The sequence below is a fragment of the Lonchura striata genome, chromosome 6, assembly GCF_046129695.1.
Source record: "Lonchura striata isolate bLonStr1 chromosome 6, bLonStr1.mat, whole genome shotgun sequence".
NCBI lineage: Eukaryota > Metazoa > Chordata > Aves > Passeriformes > Estrildidae > Lonchura > Lonchura striata.
The window spans coordinates 12458619-12482637 of NC_134608.1; the positions used below are offsets into that span (position 1 = coordinate 12458619).

At 45.1% G+C, this 24019-nt stretch overlaps 1 protein-coding gene across 1 annotated transcript in view; it reads left to right on the forward strand.

The window, feature by feature from the left end:
- Positions 1 to 517: 517 nt before the first annotated feature.
- CCDC85C (coiled-coil domain containing 85C) overlaps positions 518 to 24019 on the forward strand; it is a 109926-nt gene continuing 86424 nt past the window's right edge. The window contains exon 1 of the mRNA XM_021549653.3: positions 518 to 1680. Within this exon, the coding sequence (XP_021405328.1) occupies positions 969 to 1680 (712 nt within the window). The 5' untranslated portion in view covers positions 518 to 968. The remainder of the gene's footprint in view (positions 1681 to 24019) is intronic.

Consider the following 24019-nt stretch of genomic DNA (forward strand, 5'->3'; position numbering starts at 1 on the left):
GCACGGCAGGGCACGGCGGGGCGGGCGGAGGGCGGGCGGAGGGAGGGAGCGGCCCCGTCCCTTTGTACCTGCCGTTCGAAGGCGCCAGGCGGCCCCGCATTGGCTGCGGCGGCCGCGGCTCCGTAACCCGAGCCGGCGGCGGGCGCGGCGCACCGGGCCCGGCCAGCGCCCAGCCCGGCAGCCAAGGGGCGGCTCGGCGCGGCTCGGCTCGGCTCCGCCGCCAGCAGCCGGCTCTCCTTCCCCGCCGCTCGGCTCGGCTGGGGCAGGGCCGCGCCGCCCTGCCCGGCAGGAGGTGGGACCAAGCCGCGGCGCTGCCGCCCCCTCCTCCCTCGCTCTCTCGCTCCCTCCCTCCCGAGGGCTGAGCCATTCCGGGAAGGCGCCGGCTCCCCCACCGCTCCTCGGCAGCGCCGCACCGGCATCGGCCGCCACCGCACCGGGCTCGGCCCCGCGGCGCCCCGCGGCTGCGGACGCGCCCGGCGGAGCGGGGCAGCCCGGCGGGGCGGGGCAGCCCGGCGGAGCGGGGCAGCCCGGCGGGGCGCGGCGCCCGCGGCGGGCGGACAAGTGGACGGAGCGCCCGGGAACGGGGGGCGGCCGCCGCGTAGTTGTTTTGCCCGGGGTAAGTTGGCCGATCCCTGCGGAGGCTTCGCTTGGAGAGTGCGGCGCTTGGCTCCCGGCTCCCTGTCGCCCCCAGCCTCCGGGGCAGTGGGGGCGCCTTTTTTTTTTATTTAATTCCCCCCTCCCCCTTTGGTTTGTGTTTTCATTTTGTTATTATTATGGGGTCTATGCGGGAGCAGAATTTCCAGTCCGGCATTGCTCTTCTTTCTTGTCCAACGCTCAACGGAGAACTATAATATTTCTTTACCGAGATGCTGCAGTGATTTTTAGTTCTAGATAATCAGGCGAGCAAAATCATCCGAATAACCCGAACCGTTTGTTACCCTGTGAGAACAAACGCAGCCTAGGCACAGATGATGGCAAAAAATTCCATGGAAGGGTCTAAAGAAGACCTGAGCAAAATTTCGGAAGAGGAGATGCTGAGATGGAGCAAGGAAGAGCTGGTGAAAAGACTGAGGAAAGTGGAGAATGAAAAGATGAACTTAATGGTGGAACACGGCAACTTGATGAAAGACGTGAACCGGCGGCTGCAGCTCCACCTGCACGAGATCCGCGGGCTGAAGGAGGTGAACCAGAAGTTGCAGGACGATAACCAGGAGCTGCGGGAGCTTTGCTGCTTCTTGGACGACGACCGGCAAAAAGGCAAGAAGCTGTCAAGGGAATGGCAGCGTTTCGGGAGGCACACGGCCAGCGTGATGTGGAAGGAGGTGGGCATGTACCAGCAGAAGCTGAAGGACCTGGAGGCGAGGCAGGAGACCCTCCTGCGGGAGAACGTGGAGCTGAAGGAGATGGTGCTGATGCTGGACGAGGAGCGGAGCGGGGCCGGCTCGCGGAGCTCCATCGACAGTCAGGCCAGCCTGACCAACCTCAACGGCGGCTCGGCCACCAGGGACGTGGGGGACGGGAGCAGCACCTCCAGCACGGGCAGTGCGGGCAGCCCCGACCACCATCACCACCACCTTCACCACCACAAGGCCGGCGACAGCAAGGCCGGGGCCATGCGGAGGTCTATGGATGACCTGTCCGCGCCCCTTCACCACCGGAGCATCCCCAACGGCCTCAATGGTGAGTGAGCATTGCCCTGCCCTGCCCTGCCCTGCCCTGCCCTGCCCCGCACCCCCGGCATGCCCGGTCCCCCTCGCCGCTGGCTGGGGGACTCCGGGGAGGGGGGTCCTGGCCGTTCCCAACCCTGTCCATCCTTGGTGACCGCTTTGGCAGAGCAGTCCCGGGAGCCGGGGAGGGGCACCTCTGTGCGGGGTGTGTGCTATCAGTGCGTTAACTGTGTCATCCATGTCCTGGGCTGAGGGTTGGAGCCTCTTATCTCCAGCAGGGTTGGTGTTTGGTTTTGTTTGTTTGTTTGGGCTTTCTGTTTTGACAAAAATCAGTCCGAGTTTTCAGGGTTAAATAAACACTGATAGTGTTCCCACTCTTCCTTCTCTTTCTCTCCCCCTTCAAATATTTTGTTTATGCTTGGCTCGTTTGTGTGCTAGTTTGAGAAGATTGATAAAAATGGGATGAGATTTTGGAAGCATCTGATGGTTTGTCCCACAGAGCATCACCTGTTAGCTCCACAAGCTCTCAGGGCAGGCTGGCTGTGAAGTACTCAGCAGTTTTGGAGAGGGGCAACTTGGCTTTGCCCTGTCTCCACTTCAGAAAGAGGAGAGAAGACACTGCTCTCGAAGGGACGCTGTACTCACGATTTTGTTCAGGCTAGTCATTGAAGTTAGAAACAAGCTCCACAATGAAATCATGCCAAGCCACCTCTGGCAGTTCATATTCAAGCAAAGTTTCTCCTGTTGTCTAATAGTGATCAGGCATTAACATAACGTTGGAATATCTTCAAAATAGAGATTTTAAAGAAAATATTTTAAAACCAACAAGACCTAATACACGACTTTTAGAATATGTGGTCAAGAGGATTCAGTAGGAATCAAACCAGGCATCAATCTAAAAACTTCTTACATATAAGACTACTTTTAATGTTCTTAATCCTCTTTTCCCACCGGAGAGGGCTATTTTCTTTGTGAGGGTGTCCTTTTCTCTCCTCTAAGCACACAGAGGAGGATGGAGCCCCAGAGGTTGGTTCTGATTGATATCAGCAATGGATGTACTTAGAGCTTTTGGTGTTGTTGTTGGTTTTTTTTTGGTTTTTTTTGTTTGTTTGTTTCTTGGTGATTTGTGGCAAGTCTTTATGTCCCAAGAAACCTGGGGGCATGGAGGATTGATCATCTCTTTTCCCAAGTGTCCATCCATGAATGTGCTGTTTGCAGTCCTGTTGCCTCACTGTGTGTCTCAACTCACGGCTGGAGATGCTCTGGCCACCTTGCCCAGTAGTCAGGGATTGTTGGTTTCGATCAAGGTAGTCAGGGATTGTTGGTTTCAGGAGTGATCCAGTCACCAGATGGTGCATGGTACAGCAAACATCTTTCAATTTTTGGTGTGGAATTTTTTAATCTCTCTCTCTCTCTCTCTCTCTCTCTCCTAGAGCTGTGTAAATCAGAAGTATCTGGTTTGTAAATCTGCAGATAGCTTCTGCTCTTGACGTGACTTGAGTTTATTTTCATAAAGCATTGCTCTCCACAGAGGCTTGAACAGCACATGACAGGTATTGAATGTGCTGTTACTGTTATGGAAGAGAAGGGCTTCACAGTTCTGCTTTGTGAACCTTAGACCGTGTGGTAGCTGAATGGGACAAAGCTGGTTGGTTGAATTAATCTGTTAACCCAGGGCTCTTGAGTATACAAAACATAACCAATACCTTAGAGCTGTCCCTTCAATCCGGGGTGAAGAACAGTGGGATGCTTCACCTGGGATTCAAAGTCGCCCCTGTCAGCACAAAGCAGGAAACCTCTGCTTTCAGAGCTCGGTCCTCATCGCCCTCCTCAAGCACTGTGTGTGGGACTGCCCAGCAGCATCTTCTGGAGGGGACTGAGATCCGAGTCTCGATGTCCTACTGTAGGGTAAGTAGGAATAGGAGGGTGACAATCTGCACACAAGTGCTTCCATGCGTGCCTTTGCACACCCCTTCTCATTTCCTCTAAGGAATGGCTATGGGCTCGAGCTTTTCAGGCGTGACCTTTAGGTTTTAGTGACTTCTGGCTCTGGGGTGCCTATGGAAGGTGGTTTCTGTAGAAAGAATTGAAGCTCTTTCCTGTGAACCTGTGCGGCTTCATTTCTGAGGGTGCAACGGAGATGATCAGCACTTTTAAAGCTAATAATCCTTGTAAAGATGTAGACAAGCCTGATCTCTCCACTTAGGTAGTGAAGCTGTAAAATGACTTGAATAGTTGTCATTCTCAGATAGCATCGGTATTCAGCAAGGCCATTTCCCCGACTGTGCCTTTGGAAATGCCTCTCAATACATATGCAAATGCAGGGCTTATCAGGCCTCTTTTTTTGACTGACAGCAAGAAGTCTGGGAGGGGTGTTTGCCTGGGACCGAGCAACAATTCTGTTAAGCCTGTGACGGTGTAGAGGAGCAGGGCAGGAGCAGGTGAACATGAAAAACCACTCCAGTGAGTAAGGTGGGTGGTGGAGCTGTCACGGAGCAGCCCCGCGGTGAGCATCGCATCCTGCCGTGCCCCCTGCTCCTGTCCCTGCTCCTGTCCCTGCTCCTGTCCCTGCTCCTGTCCCTGCCTTCCGTGTGTGCAGCCGAGATCTCAGCCTTTTTGTACTGTCTTCTTGGCGAGTTTTATTTTCCTCGGGAATAAAACAGAAGGAAGGCAGTGTGAAAGGAAAGAGTGTGTGGCCTTTCATTTTTTGGTTGTAAGCTTGAGTCTGGTTTGCTGTTGTCTCATGTCTTTAAAGCACTGGAGAACGAATCAGAGGGTGAAACAGGGACTGCCAGCTCAGCTGATACTGAAATGAGCAGCCCTGTCTGCTTTCTTAGGGAGAGGAGGTGCTGAAAGGTATGCAGTGCAGAATTTGGCATCTCTAGTAAGAACTCAGCAGAAGCTTTGGACAACTGGTGGGAGCAAAGGTGCTACTTCTGAACTGCTTGCTAGAGTATTTTTGCGTGTGGAAAAGCTGGAAAGTCCTGAAATTTGGAGCTGGAAAATGCAGATCTCTACTGCCCCTGCTAATGGTATCCATTGAGCTTCACTTGTTAAGTGCTTTTCTAAAGGAGTCAGGAGTATGGTAGCTGTTAAAACACTTGCAGGAAGGTAGATTTTTAGTCGAATCTTAGTGCACAAAGGTGGGTTAAATGTTTCTCATTTTCTGTTCAGTAATCCTTGGAAGTGAGTTATTGAACCAGGGCTTGATTTATTGGCTCCAGTGACCCACCCCAGTGTGAGGTGATGAACTCTAGATTTGTAAGGTGAATTCAGAATAAATGGTGTAAGTGTAACAAACAACTCCAACCCAACTGGTGGTCCACCTTTTCTACACTTTTCTGAAGTCTATTTACTTCTGCAAGTTGTGTTTCAGAAGCTGATGATTAATTATTCACCCATGAAAGATAATAATTATAACATAGAGTGGAAATGGCTCATATTAGATGACATGTAATTCTTCTTGTTCTCCGAGTGAGAGGTATGGCCGATCTCTGTGTGCACAGGGACCTGGGCTGTGGGCACCTCCAAACTGTCTGATGGAAACTGGCCAGTTGCCTCTGTAATGGTATGTCACAGTTCTAAATCTACCCAGATGTAGGACAGAAATTGAGGCACAGTCACTGTGTGTCCTTGTGAGTGCTTTGGATTTCCTTTTTATGCATGGATTTCTGTGTGCACATGCAGTCTTACTGCCCATCCAGCTGTAGACAGGTCTGTTGAAGCAGCTACTTGGCTTCTGATGGAATTAGGTTTGAAAAAGAGAATAAAAAAAAAGGCACATTTAGTGATACTGATATTAACTTGACCTGGGGGAAGAAAAAACCCTCAAGTTTATTCTCACAGGATATATCCCTGGACTGTGAGATATGTGGGAACATTGGGAGGAGTGATTCAAAGTTCCCTGAGGCCAGGGCAAGGGCTTCCACCGGTTTTAGCCTTATCTAGATCTCACTGGGACAACTGTTCATCCATCTTCCAGCCTGGAGGCATACAGACTCAACTAGTGATGTGCTGGGGACAAAATCCTGTGCATACAGGCAGGCTTTAGTTTTATTTCACATCCGTGAGCTGAAGTTGTCATTAGAACTTCACCTTCCACTGAAACTGCTCGAAGTTCCCTAAATTAACTGGGTGGTTTCCAGTGTCTCTGATTTATTCCAGTTGGGTGAAATGTTAATTATCATATTTTGTTTTTATAAATGATTGAAAACATCAACATTAAAAAGTGGTCAGGGAGACCCAGAAAAAAACTGTGGGTACAGCAGAGAGCCTGTAGTAGCAGAGATATTAATCTATGGCCTCTTGTTGCTGTCTTCTCCAGTGAAAGAAGAATGGTCTCTGGGTGAGGGGGTGGGAAGATCTCTAGTTCATATTGATTCCCACTTGTAGATGTCCACATATTTACCTAGAGGGTACAATATATTGCAGTTAAAATGGTGGCAGAGAGAAATGGCTGTTCTCTGTGGGTTGGTATTGATTGGTAATGCAGCTACCCTATGCTTACTTCTTTTCTTTGCACACCCTTAAGGCCAAAATACTTTGGTTTATTAGTGTGTTAATAATCAATATACTTATTATTTATGATGGCATATTTATGAGGCCTTTGAGAATATGTAGGGGCAGAAGCAAAATATGAGGTTCATCCCATTTCATTTGAGATTATCTCCAGTATAGGCTTTAACATCTGCATTCCCTTGGACATCCTTTATGGGCCACGTGGAGAAAGGCACATTGGTGTGATGATTTATGTGAACTATGCATCAAAGAGAGCAGAATTGTATGCTGGTTGTACTTTCTCTCTGCTGATGAGGAGCAAGCCTGGTCAGCTCATTCATATGCAACCATCTAAAGCCAGATGAGATCAGCCCTGTTCCAGGTCTTGTGGTGACCACTGTCCACTTTTGCAGTGCACCTGTCCTAGCTCTGGTGAAAGAGAGGAAATTGCCTTTCTCAGCAGAATTAAGATGTCATCCCCTTATAATCCCACACTGCATGGGCAGCCTAGGTCAGGGAAAGTCCTGTTCTCTGTGCTGGAGACCTCTCAGAGCTCAGTGGCTCCTGCCAGGCTTAAGTGGTTACTTGACCAGTTATTTTCTTTCTTATATCAACAGTACTTTTCATCGTATGAAAATGGCTTTGTTGTTGTTTTTTTTTTTTTTAAATACTCCTGTTTTAAATGTGTTGGTATTTTTGGTGCTGTAGGCTGTTACATACAGACTCCTTGTAATTAAGACAGGAAATCAGCTCTGGGGTGGTACACTTGATAGATGTAAGACCTCTGGAGAAACAACTGTTACTCTGTTGTAAATTCAATGTCTCCTGATAACTGACTTTTCAATGCTGAGGTCTCAGATATGAAGGGTACAGCTTGATTTTCTTGTAGCCAGTAGTCATTGACCACTCAGTCAAAGGACTTCCATGGAGTGCTTTATTTGAGGCATCTTTGCCATTGTCCACTCCTGCCTTCTTGCTGGGGCACCGCCTGTATGCCAGCCTCCTTGGCTCCCAAACTTCAGGGTAGCTGGTGTCCCTGAAAACAAGTCTCAGGATGCTTAAATTAAAATTGGGCCATATCTGGAAATATATTCTCCATGGTAATGTGTTCTAATTTTGTTTTCCTCTTGCGTATTATATAGAGATATCTTATTCTCAGCTGTCCTGTTGAAGGAAAAAAAAAACTTGTACTGATTAAAAGACAATTTTCTATGGGCCTTTGATGGAATTATCCATTTACTCTCATTGAAAGCAATCAGAATAAAGGAAGTAGCCTGTGTTGGTTACATGTAAAAAATTTAGTCCTCTGGAGACATTTCATCAAATAAAGCTGAGGATCAAACTAAATGGTGGTCTAATGAAGTGGCAGGCATGGGAACCCAAAATGCAGCCCTGGCAGGTGTTACACCTGATGTATGTGTGGAGATGAGAGGCATGAATACCAACACTGAGACAAGCATTGCATCTGAAAGCTGAAGGGTTAATACTTTGTGGGGACAAGGATGCCTGCATCCATGCAACCTTGGGGATGCTGGAGGCCTGCCCTGGGAGACATTGGGCTTTTTATCTGCCCCACAGCATGACTGTGGCCTTGCTTGCATCTCACACAGACATTTCCATGGCAGGCTCTACTGACATTGTCCCTGCAGAGTGCTCTTGCAGCATCCTTCTGTACTGGGGCTGCCCTTTGGAGATGCTCTGGGAACAGAAAAATGGACAACAGCTGATGGTAGGTGAGATGGGGTGAGTTGCTTAAACTGGCAAAAACATCTGGTATACATCAGGTGTGGAGTGAAGCTAATGAAAAACATCTAAGCCCATTTAAAATTCAGCTAAAATGCTTGAACTCAGAAGGCTGATGCTCTTTCCACACTCACTTGCAGGCCTTAATGTATCCCATTGCAAAACACACAACACTGCTCGCCTGGAACAGGGCAGGTTTGGGGGCTGCACATCCAGTTTTCCTGCGAATTAGCTGCAACTGACTGGGTTTGCTTCTGCATTCTGTATTTTTAACCTGACTTTTTGTCTGCCAGCCAGAATTCATCCTGCCCTGTCGCCAAATGTCATCATCCCCTTGTGGTTAACTTGCTGCAATTCATGAAACACTTGGCTGCCATAAATAGTTATGTGCAGAGGTTCCTCTGCACGCCGAGCGGGCAGAGAGGCACAGGCAGCGCTGCTAGGCACTCGCACATGAACATGTCCACCAAGAGAAAGTTGACCCACTTCTGCAAATAGATAACTCCTGGCAGAAAAAGTAACACTGTCTCAGAGAATCTATCTTCCCCTTGCCTACTGAATTGTGAAGCAAAAAGCAAGCCAGCTCCATCTTCTGAATTAGCAGTGATGTGAGCACAGTACTCCCCATTGAAACCAGGGTGTGTAAATCGGCCCTTGATCTGAGGAGGGCTTAAAATGGCCACAATTTGGTCGTGATTTTTTTTTTTTTTCAGTATAATGAAAGCTTTTGTTAGTGAAGGAGGTACATGGGGTTCAGGACTCAGCTGCTCTTAGGCATTAGGAAACATTTATCACCATGGCAATTGAAGGCTGCTGGGCAGGTTATTTTGAACACTTTTCTAGTGACTCATGTCTGGGTCAAGACCATTTATGCCAGGTTACTTTAGCCCCTGTACATACAGGTATATCTAGTCTTCCTTCCCTTAAATATTTTCTTGCCTTGCTATTTTGCTTCTCTCAGGGAACTCATCGCTTGTTCTGACTTATGTCTCCAAGGTGGTGGTGCCAAGTGTTCACCTTGCTCAGAGCCTCTTCTGTAAAGGGTCTTTGTGACCTAAAGTCCTTGTGAAGTGGATTACAGGTTAGTTTTGACTGGCTTTGAGACTTCACGGATCTTGCAGTGAGATTGAAGCGATCCTAAATCTGATGTGAGTTATCTCATTGTCTGCTCTGGCTCTGCTGAGGGCTTGTAGGACGGGGTGTCTCCTGTTTGCCTGGGGTGGGAGGGCTGTCTGCAGCAGAGGGAGCACCGGCGGTTGGGCTTATGGCACAGGGCTTTGGCCAGCTGCACACTGCAGTCTCAGGGTGACACGCTAGCTGTCTTCTGTGGTTGTGTCAATGCCAGCTTGCTGGCAGAATTAGTTCAATCAAAGCTGGAGTGCTCTGAAAAGCCCTTCAGACTTTGCTCCATCCCCCAGCTCTGTGCAGTGACACTCAGGACTGCATGCTGCTGCCTTTCTCCCCATTTCATCCCAAACTCCTCTGCTGCTGAGGTTTCATTCATGTACAAGGAGGTCAGCTGCATTTGAATGTCTGTGTGAGATGAAAGATGAAGTGTGTGGAGCAAATGGATGGAGGAGGGCTCAGGCTGGGAAGCAAGAGGAGATACTTAGCTGCTCTTTCAAGCCATTTCCAGGACAGGAAGATCAAACCATCTCCAGGGGCACCTATGCCTGGGGGTTTGACAGCTGTGTCTGACCTGTCCCTGCATTCCCAGGGCAAGGAGAGTCCCCTGGTGTGGAGTGGGGAAGGCTGCAGAGCAGCTACCTCTCTGTCCTTGTGCTGTAGAAGATCCATGAAGAGGAAAGGAGCAGGCAAAAGGACTACTCAAAGTAGAACAGCAAAGGCAAACCATTGTTTTAGAAAAGAAGAAAAAAGACAGCATTTCCAGTCCCCAAAGTGTAATATTTCTATAGAAATAGCAGGAAGAGACTTGCTGTCAGTCTCTGATCTAGTGGGACTGACTAGATTTTGTTTGTTCTTCCCCACATCTTCCATCATCTCTGGATCATCTGAAGACAGGTTGCTGTGCATCACAAATGCATGATTCTTGGTTTCTGACTTTTGATTAAGTGCTAAGCAGTCTCTGGAGGACTGGCATCTATCTTTCATCTGCAGTTTTTTACTTGCTAAGGTATATTTCTCTCACTCTATGACACTTATTGATAATGCCTTGTCCTTTAAATGCCATTTCTGTTACACTCTGCTCCTGGCTGTGACTTGGTATGAGGCCATGCACTGTTCAGTGCTGTGGTACATCTCAGTGGCCAGTAAAGTTACTGTGGGACACTGTTGGACTTGAATGAAATTGAGACTTAGACTCTTTGCACGGGCTTGTTTTTTTTTTTTTTGGTTTTTTTTTTTTTTTTTTTTTTTTTTTTTTAAAGGAAATCCAGACTGTCTTTAATCTCCAACAAAGGAAGTAATCTGTCCTGTTTAGGCAATGTTCTGCTTGATTTTTGTGTTGCCAGAGGACTACTGCTGGTTATGTACATGCAGGAATTTATCATTTTCATGTTGATGTTTTCATTGTTTCTCCCCACATTTTTCTTTTTAATAGGATCTAATAGAATAGGTTTTAGGACAAGCTACATAAAAGTCTACTGTTTTATGCCAGAGTAACATCATTAGATGCTAACAGAGTAACAGTAATTAAAAATAACTAATTTTGGTTGCTGCTGAATCTTTTCCAGCTCATAACAAATGTGTTAAAAAAATTCTTATTTTAATGTACAATCTTAAAGGGCTATTGTGATACACAGTATTCTTTTGTCTTCTTGGTTTCCTTTTCTTATCTCCCTTACTGGGATTTGCAGTTTCATATTTATCTATTTCCCAGCAGCTGAATATAACTTTGATCTATGCTTTGGATCTGCGGAGCTTTTAATCCCTTTCCACTGAGTTAAAAGCTTGTTTGCTGTTAAATGTGATACATAGTTACAGGTTATATGATCTTCACCAGCGGTTCATGCATTGCACAGGGATGGCACATTGTGAAAAACTGATAAAATGTTCCCTTGTTCATTTTCGTGATTGCAGCCGAAACCCAGCATGGGATTGAGTCAATCATTCACTCCTGGTCAAACTGCTGATACAACTGTCCTTTGCTGTTACAAATGCCTCAGCACTTGCTTTCTTTCAGTTATTCATTCATTTCTCTGTGATACTTATTTTTGAGGCTACAAACCACTGAGTATTTCAGTCAGTGAAGCAGCCTTTCTATCTTTCAGTTCTGCTAACATTTAGAGGGTTTTCCTTTTCCATCCTTTTAACACCTTTTAAAAATAGGAATCAGTTTTTAAAGCCTATGTGTTTATTCCTCTTTGATGTTTGAAGCATGATAATACATGCCTTGTTTGTGGAGATCTTCTCGTCTGGAGTGGCTGCAGCTTCCAACTCAGGAGCAATAATGGTTTCTGCAGCTCTGTCCTCCAGGCCATGTGGATGTGGCTGCACGTGTGTGACTGTGTTCAACCATCTTCTGAAAGTTGTTCTTTTGGAGTTTAGGTGCAGTTGATTGCTTAATGTATTCTGAGCAGTTCAGGTGAAAGTCTCTCCCATGCTTGTCTCCTGAACTCTTGTAACAAAATGCAGTCCTCTTTTTATGACGTCAGTTAAGACTGTATTGTTTCAGATGTAAGCTTTAAAATAACAAAATGATGGATGGTTCTGCAAGTTAGAGCCCTGAACTGGGACTCAGATTTGGAGTGCTGTCTCATTGTTACGTGGCCTTCTGGTGTAGTCGTTTAGCTAACTTATGTGATTTGTGGATCTACTTTTATACGACCAGGATAATATATTTCCTTTGTCTTCTCCAAGTTTATTGTGGTGCTCAACAGAATTAGACCCTTACCTTAAACGAGGCCTCTGACCATTGCTATGATACCACTGATAACAAACAGGTTTTGAGTTTTACTGAACTAGCAAGGTAGGAGACATTTTTGGAGTAACTCCACACATTTCTAATTCCCAGTTTTGGAGTTGCTTCAAATCCTGTTTCAGTTTTACAGGGGTAAAAGCACTTTACATGTGGGGTTGCTTCCCTCTGTATTATATATACTTCTTGGAACCACAGGATGGTGAAGTGTGGTCAGTCTCTTGCCACTATAAAAAACCAGAAACTTGTCAAATAATAATTGTCTCAAATGAGAAGATGAGCAAAATCAGATAAAAAGCAGGATTTGCCTCTCCACAAACACAGACACAAACAGCAGAAAGATGCTGCTGCTGCTGTCACAGTGACAGGTTACCTTGATACCTTTCAGAGAGTGGACACAGCATTTGTTGTTATTTCAGCTCATCCCATCTATGTTGCCCAGTTAAATGTCATGTTATATATGTGTATTTAAAATGTTTATCTGTCAGCCTAGTACAGTTTTGACTGAGGTGAAGAATCACAGCTGTGAAGCAGAAGGGTCCTGCTTGTCACGTTGCTCCCCATGTCACTGCAAAGCAGTGGTGTCTTTGCTGCAATTGCTGAAGGCACTCTTCCTCTTTCCAGTTAAATTCTTACCTGATCCCTTGATTGCTTTATTTCTGATGCTGGTAATTTGGTAACTCCTAATGAGTCCTGACTGAAAAGTCATCAAAGTCATTGTTGGGTGTGAACTCAGAGTTTCTTAACCACATGGGCTTTTATTTCCATTTGCGTGGTGGAATTGGGAGGGAGGATCTATTTGTCAGCGTATCACTGACGTGTTAGGAGGGTGACAAGACCACAGTAACTCTTCCTAGGCAATTATGTATGAAAGGTTGTCAGTATAAGTAGTATGGGAAGTTAAAAGCCTTAATTTTCATTTGGAATTGAAGCCCTAATGACTTTCCACTCCCACAGCTCATAAAGACCATGCTTCAGCTTCTAATTGACCAAGAAAAAAAGGGGAGGGGACGTCTTTTATTTCAGACTTTTTTGTGCAAAATTTTTATAAAAAACAGATTTATGAGTCACTGTTATTTGTATAAAAGATGATTACTGGGGTATGAACCTCAGAAAAGTGACATTTTATGACTTTGCCGCTAGCCACACAATTTTGCTTTCTCTCTTTTCAATTAGTTAAGTTAAACAACATCTCAGTTTGAAAGGACTAATTTTATTCCTATTTGTTGTTTGCCTTATACACTAATTATTTTCTTTGTGTAAAGCTAAACAGCAGAGAGAAGAGAAAGGATCATCCCAAATGAATGCTCTCTAATTTTCAAAATGATGGGTGTAGGTCCTATGGGGTTAAGTGAAGTGTTGTATTCAGTCACATCCCTCACTTGCAGTGTAGTAAGGAAGAGAAACTGGATCACGCAAATCCTTTTGTGAACCCCAGGAACATAATTAACTTCCTCTGGAAATTTGTTCTTTAAAAACACAGCCCTCTAAACATCAATGTTTTTTTAATCTGTGCTTGAAAGTAAAGCTATGTTTTTATCCACTTCTGTGTGTTTTGTTGTTGTGTTTTTGGGTTTTTTTTTCCCCCAAGAAATAAGGGAGCATTCTGTAGCTCAGTAGCATCTATTGCCTAACTCAAGTGAGAGCTGAGGGCAGGAGTGTTGGTAGAGGTGGCATGTGCAGGTCACAGTCCTGTTTTGGCTCTGTAGCAGCAGGTCCTCATGGTGGCAAGTGATCCAGAGCGTGTTTGTCTTCGTGGGTCCACCAGGGATATTGAAGAGCATCTCCTGTTCAAAGCACAGGTGCTCAGCATTTTTGGAGTATTAAGTATTGTGAGAGCAATGCAGGCTCCATTCTTGGAAGTGGCTGAGGTGACTAGCTAATTTTCTTGGCCATGGGACTCTTCTTGAGAAAGCATCACTCCAGAGCTGTGATGCCTTCTGTCCATAGCAGCATAGGTCAAACAAATTTTCTGATCCCACAGCTGTGGAGACAAGTTTGCTCAGAGAGCTTCAAGATGAGGAATTCAGCTGATTCACCAGCTGGTGCAGTTGTTGGAAAAGCCTCGATTTCTTCTTTTTTCTTGTTACAGCATCCTGGCCAGATTGGACAGAGAAGGTTTTCAGTGGAAGATCTGCTCTCCTGTGCTTCATTCTGCCTTATTTTGATACAAATTATGGGACTGTCTTTTAAAATTTTTCTTCTATTTGGCAATGTAAAGTGAAGGAAAGACAATATTTTTGCAACAGCCTTGGAACTGCTCCTGTAAAAAGAATGCTGTATAAAGAGTAGAAACCCCTGACTGTTTTCAAAGTTGGACATATTTGAATTACATATTTTTTATTTTTCTTTTTTTTTTTTAAGGAGAGATTTAGTATGTGAATTTATACCAAAACTGTGTCATGCACAAAGAAACAGGTTTCTTCTGTTGAAAACAACATCTGTAGAGCTGGAGGGAAGGGCTGGGCTGCATGGAGTATGTGTCCTGGCATGGGGAGCCACAGAGGTGCTGACTTCCTGGAGCTGCTGTGGCAGGGTAGGGAGCAAGAGGGCAGCTGGGGGCAGAGCTTTCATCAAGCTCAGATGAAGATCTAATGCAGCCCTTGTGCTGTGCTGGGGGGAGAAGATGTTCTCAGTGTTTGAGGAGTGGGCAGCAAGAACTGCCTGCCTAGCACAAGATGGGGTTGGAGACCACCACAAAGGGATGTGGCAGCAGCTGAATGAGGGCATGGAGTAAATCACTGCAAAGATGTGGTTTGGGAGCTAGCTGTTATTTTTAACAGCTGATTTTGTTGAACTGGATTGAACTCCCTACAGCTCAGCATTGATGATGGTGCCTGGAGCTATAAAGATTGTATTTTGATCAGCAAGTCAAAAGAAAGTGTACCACTAGTTATGAATACATTTTCAGAATTACAAGCAAAGGAGATCTCAGAATAATAATGGGAAGATAAAGTTGCCTGAAGGAACCAGTTTCCTCGATAAATGCTGGAAGAGGTGTGGACCTGAACTTTGCACTTCTTCCCATATCAGCTTTTTAAAAATGTGCCAACAGATCTAGGATCTGAGTTTTGAGCCTGTTAAAATCCTGAGTAGACATAATGCTATATGGCAGGAAAACCAATAATGTTGAGGTTTTGAAAATACAAATGGTTCATGGTAGATGTGTGATGTGGGTTGTAAAAAAGGGTGTGTGTGTCCTGTGCTGTGTATCGTTGACCCAGTTGGTTATTCAGTGATGAATTCTGATCTGGATGTTTCGAATGACAGATCTGGGTTCTGAAGTGCTGATGATTAGATTAGGACAGTGTAGTAAATCTTAATGGTGCATGAAGAGCTACTGCTGGATTTGCAGTAATATGTACTTTTCTGCCTTAGAACAGCATGAATAATACTTTATGGTTGTATAACTCCTTCCAGACTAGGAGTCTAGGAGTGCTTTGTAAACGCTAATGAGTTTGGTCTCATAGCATATTTATAAGCCTGAGAAGAAGCATTTTTCCCCTTTTTTACAGTTTGGGTGTTGATTAGCCTAAGTAGGCAAAGAGCAGGCAGCAGAGCTTTCATCTGCTGACCCTCAGTCCTGGGCCTTATCTGCAGGACTTGGTAGGCTTCCTAAGTGTGTCTGAGGCATGCTTAGAAATTTACTGCAGATTCATTCCAGAAAAAAGGTTGGGTTTTTTCTGCAAACCTCTGAGTGTCCTTTGTAAAGCGTAAAGCATTGTAATTATTTGATGATAATTTCATGCTTGCCGTTTTGTTCTACAGCAGCAGAGATTGAAATTAATCCTCTGCTGGAATGAAATCAGATTGGGCATTATGAATATTGTTTCCTTGCCCAGAACAAAGAGACTTGGTAAATGTGAATGCAAACTTCTGTTATCTTTACGTGGGAGTTGCAGGTGGGTAAGGAATGTGAGGTCAGAAGGATTGGGAGCAGATAATTGCCGATGTCAAAGGGCAATGAGAGTGATGCCTGTGAAAAACGCCTTGCAAAGTAGGTGGGATCTGTGTGTGCAATGGGCACACACAGATTTTTCCGTAGCAGCTTTCTCATAGATCTTCATTCCAGAATGTCTGCATTATTTCTATAGATTTATGTAGTAGGATATTGTGCAACATGAGCACTGTGTGGATTGTAGATAAATTTTATAAATATTTTGTGTGTGAATTTAGTGTTTGGTGACACATGCTGTAAAAGACAGTTCTGGAGGGATAAGTCTCTTTAGCTGTAGGATAAACCTATGCAAGCAGACATTTTACATCCCTAACCTGAAAAATTGCTTCCAAATCTCACTGCTTTTTCATGGACTGGAGAGCAGTGAAGATCCCAGCAAAGAGTCTGTAAAGTCCTAGAGATGGAGGTGGTGATGTTCATGGTGTGGTTGTTAGAATTAGCAGCATTTCTGGTCTGATAGAATCATAGAATAGTCTGGGTTGGAAGGGAACTTTAGAGACCACCCAATCCAACCCCCCTGCAATGAGCAGGGACAGCTTCCACTTGATCAGGTTTCTCAAAGCTCCATCCAAACTAACCTTGAGTGTTTCTAGGGATGGGCATCCACCACCTCTCTGAGCAACCTGTGCCAGTGTTTTACCACCCTCATTGTAAAACATGTCTTTCTTAGATTTAATCTAGATCTACCCTCTTTTAGTTTATAACCATTATCGTTATCCCTGTTGTATCCAAAAAGGCCCCAATAAAGATTTTGTCCCCATCTGTCTTATAACCTCCCTTTAAGCACTAAAGGCAGCACTGAGGTCTCCAAGAGCCTTTTCTTCTCCGGGCTAAACAAACCCAACTCTCAGCTTTTCCTCTTGGAGAGCTGTTTCAGCCCTCTGATCCTGTGTCTCTCTTCTGGACCTGCTCCAGCCATGGAGAAACAGGTCCATGTCTTTCTTTTGTGAAACTGTATTCAATGTGTTGCTGCACTTCATACCTGTGTGTTGCTGAATCAAGTGCCATTAAAGCAGTTGCCTCTTCCTTATGACTGGACTGTGATTTCTGTCTGATTCTGGTATATTAAATGCTATATTGGCATTTTCCTTATGACCTTTTCCTTATCTGCCTACTTCTGGAATGAAGCTTAGCCTTAGCTCTTCAGCACAGAACAAAAGCTTTCCTGAAACTGTTTGCACATGGCTACAAATAGAAACCTCAGGTGATTAGCAAGAGGTTTTGGCAAGTCATGCAGATACAGGGGCTATTTCAGTGTGTGATGTGGCATCCTTGCAGTGCTGGGGGCAGGAGCATCCTGTAGGGAGGCTCTGGTTGACTGTGCATTGCTTAATCTTTCTAATACATCCCATAATGTGTAGGGGAAGATCTAGATAATGCAAGAAAACAGTTATTTATCTGGGATTAACCTACATAAAACATTTACATTGAGCAGAAACTAGGCCAGAATAACACTCAGGCTGATGAGGAGTAGCTGAGGGACCTGGGGAAGAGGAGGCTCAGGGAGGACCTTATTGCTCTCTGCAGCTGCCTGAAAGGAGTTTGGAACAAGGTGGAGGCTGGTCACTTCTCCCAGATAACAAGCAATAGGAAAAGAGGAAATTAGCTCAAGTTGTAACAGTAGAGGTTGAGTTTGATAATAGGTGAAATTTCTTCAGCCAAAGGGTTGTCAGGCATTGGAAAAGGCCACCCAGTGAAGTGGTGGAGGCAGCATCCCTGGAGGAATTTAAAATTTTGCAGATGTGGCACTGTGGGACATGGTTTAGTGGTGGACTTGGCAGTACTGGGCTAATGGTTGGACTCAATGGTATTGAAGGATCTTTTCCAACTAAAATGATTTAATAATTCCATGATCCTATGAATTGCAGTATGGTACATCTTCTAAAATCAAAAGAGCCTTTGTGGTTCTTTCAGTGAGTGGACATTAGCTCTGGATTTTGTCTTAGTACCCCTTTTTTTTGTTTGTACCACTTGACTTAGTACTTGAGCTTAGTATTACAGTCTATGTGTATTGATGTTCTTGTATTAAAAAAAAAAAAAAAAGAAAAAAAAATCGACTTTAGCCTCCCAAGCACCCAAACAAACACACTAAATAAGTAGAGCACAATTAATATCATCTTTTTAACAAGCAGCTTGGCTGGTTATCAGTACTCCTTATGAAGAATAGTCTGCCTGTTTTTCCAAACTTCTACTCTGTTAGTGGTCCACAAGGCATTCTCCTGAAGATTTATTATGGTAGGAGCTACAGAGTCATCCTTGGTAAATAGATTTATACATGTGACACTCTACTGAATGGGAGATTTATACTTGGCTATTCCATTGCTGCTCATTACCATATGATGTTTCATTGAATGTAATTACATGTCTGCTTCTACTCTTTAAAGTCCAGAAAGGTTTCACAATATTACTATCTTCGTCTGCTCAGCAGAGCCTCACAGAGAGGCACTTTCCCATGTGATGGATGAGGTTTGAGGGTGGCTTTGTCTCTGGCAGTCCTGGATGTGTGAGGGAAGGTGGGTTTTGGCTGTTAGCAAGATGCATGGAGCTGTCGTGTTGAAGGTGTTTGAGAAGTTTTGCTCAACTGCTCCTGAACTCTCACAGATCTGCAGTGCACAGCTGACCTGGTGTTATATGTTGTTAATTATGAAGACCCTTGTAACTCCTACAGGTTTTAAAGAGGCATAGGTCTTTCCTCTTGATGAATTTAGTGTAGCATATTCACTATACCAGCTCAAGATCACAGTATTTTCTCTGACACTGGAAGGATAATTTAGATTTTTACTAGCTGATAGTTTTCACCTAGTTTCTTTGGCCCACATTTTACTGTTTACTCTCATTATCTGCTACATTTTTAATCAGAAAACATGAAATCAAAATAATTTTCTTCCTGCCTTGGAAATCAACACTATGTAAAATCTTTTCAAAACTGCCCTAAAGCAATGTGGTCTGCTAGATATTTTATTTAGTGCAGATATTTTGTGAGACACCTTGACTATGCTGAGATCTGTGGCAAAACTTTCCTTGGCTTTGAAAGGACTGGGACTTGTTGTTTTCTGTTTGCCTGTAACTTTTCGTTGCTGGCTATTGCATATTACATATTTAATGATTTCAACTCAACGTGGCTTTCAGAAACCGTGACCTTTTTTGTCCATGGTCAAGCCCTGTGTTGCTGCACCCCTGCGCTCTGAGACCTCATTCATAAACATCTCCCCGAGCACGGCTCTTTTATCCCGTGTCCAGGGATGCGAGAGAATCCCGAACAATAGCGGGGCAGAGACAAAAGCCGGCATTGTGGAGAGGGCGCCGGGGCGGGAGGGCTGAGGGGCCCGGGAGCCTCTCCGGGCCGGGACCATTGTGCCCCTGGTGGGATTGATGCTGCTGCTGCTGGCCGGTCCGGGAGCGGCGCCGCCGGACCCGCTGCGTTAAACCTGGCGCTGATGGGAGGAGGCAGATGACCTTTAAAGTCCGTGTTGTTGAGCGAGACCCGATACGGTACAAATGCACCAGGTTGCAACTTTATTAGTGATTAGACCCAGAGATAAGCCTCAGCACGTTGCCTAATCTGCAGAGTCTAATTCCAGGCATTGAAGGCGGGGATGCTGATGCAGCCCGAGCCGAGCGCCTGCTCAGCCCGGGTGAGCTGCAGTGACAGCGGGCAGCAGGAGAGAGAGGTTCTGAGTGACCTGGGTCTGGGCAGGTTCTGATCAGAGGGAGGTTCTGAGTGACCTGGGTCTGGGCAGATTCTGATCAGCCCCTGCTGTAGGGGATGCTGGAGCAGCGAGGCAGCCCCAGAAAGTATGGAATTTGGGGCAGAGTCATACAACTGGTGACTTCAAACCCAGCTTAACATTTGCAATGGCTGATCAAGAATATTTACACTGACCAAGGATTGCTCCTTTCAGACAAATATAAAGGTGCAGGCTATAGCTCAAAGTGACTTGTAGAGTATTTAAGAGGGAAACAAACTCTTCCACATTTCAGTTTTTGTGTCTGAGGCTGTTCCTGGTGCTATTCTGAGTTTTCTGTCATCTTTTTAGACTCCCTTTCCTGTGATCCAGAATAATGTCTTAGGTAGGTTTGGCCTGTGATCCATGCTGGATGTATTAGTCTGTGACTGAATCCTAGTAACGTGTCTGCATGAATGGTGGTGGAAAATGTCAGAGGTTGCAGGCAAAGATGAATCACCATAGGCCAAGGGCTAAGACAGCACAGCAAGTATGATGCTATGGTATGCTCTGTTATTGAATTTCCTCCAAGGACTGCTCTTTGAGGAGCTTTGGCCTCATGGCATGCTGCAGAGACCTGCTGCTTGGTGCCATCCTTTAAGCACAATGTGGGAGCCTCCAGTTGGATCGTATGCAGATCTCGGGCTGTGTTACAAATATATGTATTGAAATGTTTGGCAATTTCACTCTGCAAATCCAGACAAGCCCATGCAGCCCTAACTTTTAAATCTGTGGCTTGGAAATCTGCCTCTCAGAGCCGCTGCAAACTGCCTTGTTCTGGACTGTCTTGGATGGCATTTATCTTTTCTTCAGACCCACCTAGACAGGTATACAAATATGATCTAAGAAACTAGCTTGCTAATAGCAAAATCCTCAAAACTCTGTTGTTCAGAGGAGCTGTTTTTGACTTTTATTTGGGCAAATGGGTATTAAACTAATCCCACCCAATCTCTGTAGTGACAGGATGACCTATTTCTTTTTAATCTTATAAAATTAACTTGTTAAAGTTACTGCATCTCACTGCTTTTGCCCCTTGCCTCCAGGCAAAACCCATTTGGGATTCCTGCTTCTCTAGTTTTTCTCTTAGCCCTCCCTGTGTTTTAACTTGTATTTTGGAACACCTGGCTCTGTATTTGAGACTGAAAATGGGTGAGAAGCCTCATTTGCTGTAAGAGAAGTATCACTGGGCTAACATTTACCCCCAAGCAGTGGCAGGACACAGAAATTAGAGATTCTGGAGAAACCAAAACCTTGTATTTATGATGTTAGATTTTTAATTTGTTACGGGGGAATCTGGAGATGTCAAATTCTCCAATGGTGTGTTCAGGACTGGGAAGTGACCTGGCTGGAGGTGAGACCTTGGCAGTTCCCAGGTCAGCATCCCTGTCGCTGGGGGAGCACTTTGTTTGGCTTCTCTGTCAACTTCCCTGTGGCTTTGCATTGGTTTCCCTTTTATCACCTAGTCAGGGCTAGTTGGACCTTTGCCTCCAGAGTTTTGGAGAGGAGCCACTGAATTCCCTTTCTGTCCAAGGCAGCTTTGCATTAACTAGTCTTCCTCTCTGCTTAAAAAAGTGTGACTCAAGAGAAGCTTTTGTTGCTTTAAGTAAAAGTTGGACTGGATTTGAGTTTGTGAAGTCAGAATCTGTAAATAGCAAATGATACAAACCAAATATCTGGTGCCAGGTGTCCTATCCAGGCCATTTGGGCATCTTACCTGCAAGTCTAAAGTGGATATTGTTCCACCAATTTTGTGTTTCATGCATCACCTAGCCTCAGGATAGGATTATGCTTTGTTCTGGAGGTGCTTGGAAAAAGCAAAGCAGGAGCTGGAGAGAAGTTGCTCAGCTCACAGCTTCATGGCTTGTCTGTGGTGGGTGATATGTGTGAAGGTTTCCTGGACAGATGCAAATTTTGGATTTGTATGTCTCTTTTTGTTTTCTGCTTGCATGCTTTACTCCAGAGCAGTGTTACTGCTGCTGTAGATGCCTCCTATGCCATAGCTTCTGCTGGGGCTGATTAGTGTAGGATTGCTCCTAAAGCCTTAAGAGAAGCCTAAAGCCTTCTACCTCAGAAAAGGGGAGCTCCTTGTTTGCTCTGTTGTCTTAGAAGGTGGTGTTGTGACTTCTTCCCACCCACTTCCTTGGCGGTAAGGACAGCAGAAGCAAGACACTTGAGAGAACAACTTGTATTGGTCCTGTGAGCAAGCATTCCTGTTTTGGGAGGAGGTTTAGTGAGCAGCAGGCTCCTCAGCACCTGCTGGCAGCTCCATTCTGGGAGCCAGAGGTGCTGCATCCTCTGCTGCCAGCCCTCAGCCACCCGCGGTGATGGGGGCTCCCAGCGGGGGCTCCCGGCACTGTGGGGTTGGGGGAATACTTTGTTTGCTAATCTCCAGACAGTGTGGCCTTGGTTAGATAAATCCATGCCTATAGGCAGCTTTCTGGGGCTCATTATAATACTAATTGAGTTGAATTCCTAATTAGAGACCAGTGGTTTCGTGTAGGTATTTAAAGTTTGTGTAACTTTCTTGGAGTGGAGGAATCGTCCACTGAAAGGTGCTTTGAGAACAGAGGCTGAAATGAGATTAGAATCTAAAAAAGGTTGACTATAAAATAAAACATTAATTTTAAGTATGTTGTATAGCTGGTGTATTACTTCAGATCAGGCAGGGTTTGGAATTATTATTTTAGTTGACTTTTTGTGTGCAAAAATGTCCCTAGATGAGGAGATACCTCTGCCTTGAAATACCAGGAAGGACAGTTTTCAAGCCCAAATTCAGCGTTTCTCCTTTGAAGTAGGTGAGAGGGCTGCTTCAGATAATTTGAATTATGATTAAATAAAAACAGATTTCAAGAGACAGAGAGAATCCAAAGCAAGCCTTGTCTGACCCCTTGATAACTGTGGAGGAACCCAAGCAATACTCCTCTTTGACCATCCAGGGTTAGATATGTCCAGAACAAGCAGAACAATAATTAACTATAGCCCATGTATTTTAATTTTGTAAAGTGGAAGAAGTAATCTGTCTATACTGTACCATGTCTTGGTTAGGCTTATGATCTCTTCTATTTATATTGCCTCTTCTGTTTGGAAGGGTTGCTTTAAAAGGGTTTAGTTCAGGGAGTGTTTGTGCATGTGTTTTTGTGTTGGTGTTGCACTCTATCATTGCTCTAATGGATCTCTGGGGAATGTGATACAATAGTTAATGCCAGCTATGCTGTTAAATAATAGCTCTTTCAGGAAGGAAGTGAAGAATAATTTATGTACAGGAAAACAGGGCAGGTATACAGCGAACAATAAAAATAGATAAGCTGTGATTTCATTAGAACAGTTGAGCCAAAAGTAGCTTGGACTCTATGATGCCTGCTGGTGCCCTCCTGCCCGCTTCCAGCAGTGGCAGCTCTGTGAGGATGCTCCATGGATGGCCAATGGCTGGGGCTCCAGGGGCTGGAACACTCAGGAGGACACAGTGAGGAGTGGGCCAAAACCCAGAGTTCTTCAGCCAGGGCTGAGATGTGCATTCAGCAGCCCGAATGCAGTGTCCAAAATCCTGCACTGGTAAGGGTTTCAGGAGGGAAAGGGTGTTAGCCCTAAGTAAAATTTTGGTGTGAGGAGCACTGGTGGAGCTTGTTTATACAGAGAATGGATTATAAACTGTGACCTGCCTTTTGATTGTACCAATATGCTCACTCTTGTCTAAATAGATTTGTGCATTAGTGTACTTAATTATCTGCTGGACACTCTCAACTTTTGTTTGGATAACCTTCCTTTTGCATTTAAAGGTAAATAAATACTGATAGAGTAGATTTGGCTCCATGTGGGCTATGGGCCTGAACAGGAGTCTCTGTGTGGCTGTGCTCCTGTGAGCTCCTCAAATAAACAGAGACCTTCTCGAGCGCTACTGGGAGAACTCCCTCAGCACTAATTTTAAAAGTAACCTATAAATCAAAAGCATATCACTCTCTTGCCTCTAGCATTTCACTTTTAGAGGTGGTTTACTTTTGCAGTGCACAGCTGAAATGGCAGCTTTTGATTAGTCCTTGCCTTTAGTCACAGAGATGTATTATTTAAGTGTAAATACATTCGCATGAGAAGTGGTATCCTGTGTCTAAGCTGTTGGGAAGTGATCACTGTTTATCTTGTCATAGAAACTTCTTACCCTTTCTGCAGGCTTCACCTGACCACCCCCACCTCCCCTTCCCCGAGCCCCAGCCCCTCTCTCCCCATTTCATGTGTGTGGTGGCCTCTCAAGCAGAGAAGGCACGAAAGCAAAGAAATCCCAGTTGCTTCTTGCAAAGAAGCAGACCACCTATGTGATGGGGCACCTGGGCATGAAGGTCAGCAGTATATTTAGAGAATGTGGATTACCTGTGGTGGGGCTGCAGTTCACATTCCCATATGACAGGGGATGGGATAATGCTATCTGGTACCTCTGGCTATAGCACCACTATCGCTTTTCTACTGAAGTTCAGATGGTAATTGTAAACCATGGGAAAATATTTTTTCTCTTTGAAGGGTATTGTTAGTCACTTGAAGTCTCCTCCCTTGTTCCTTTGCT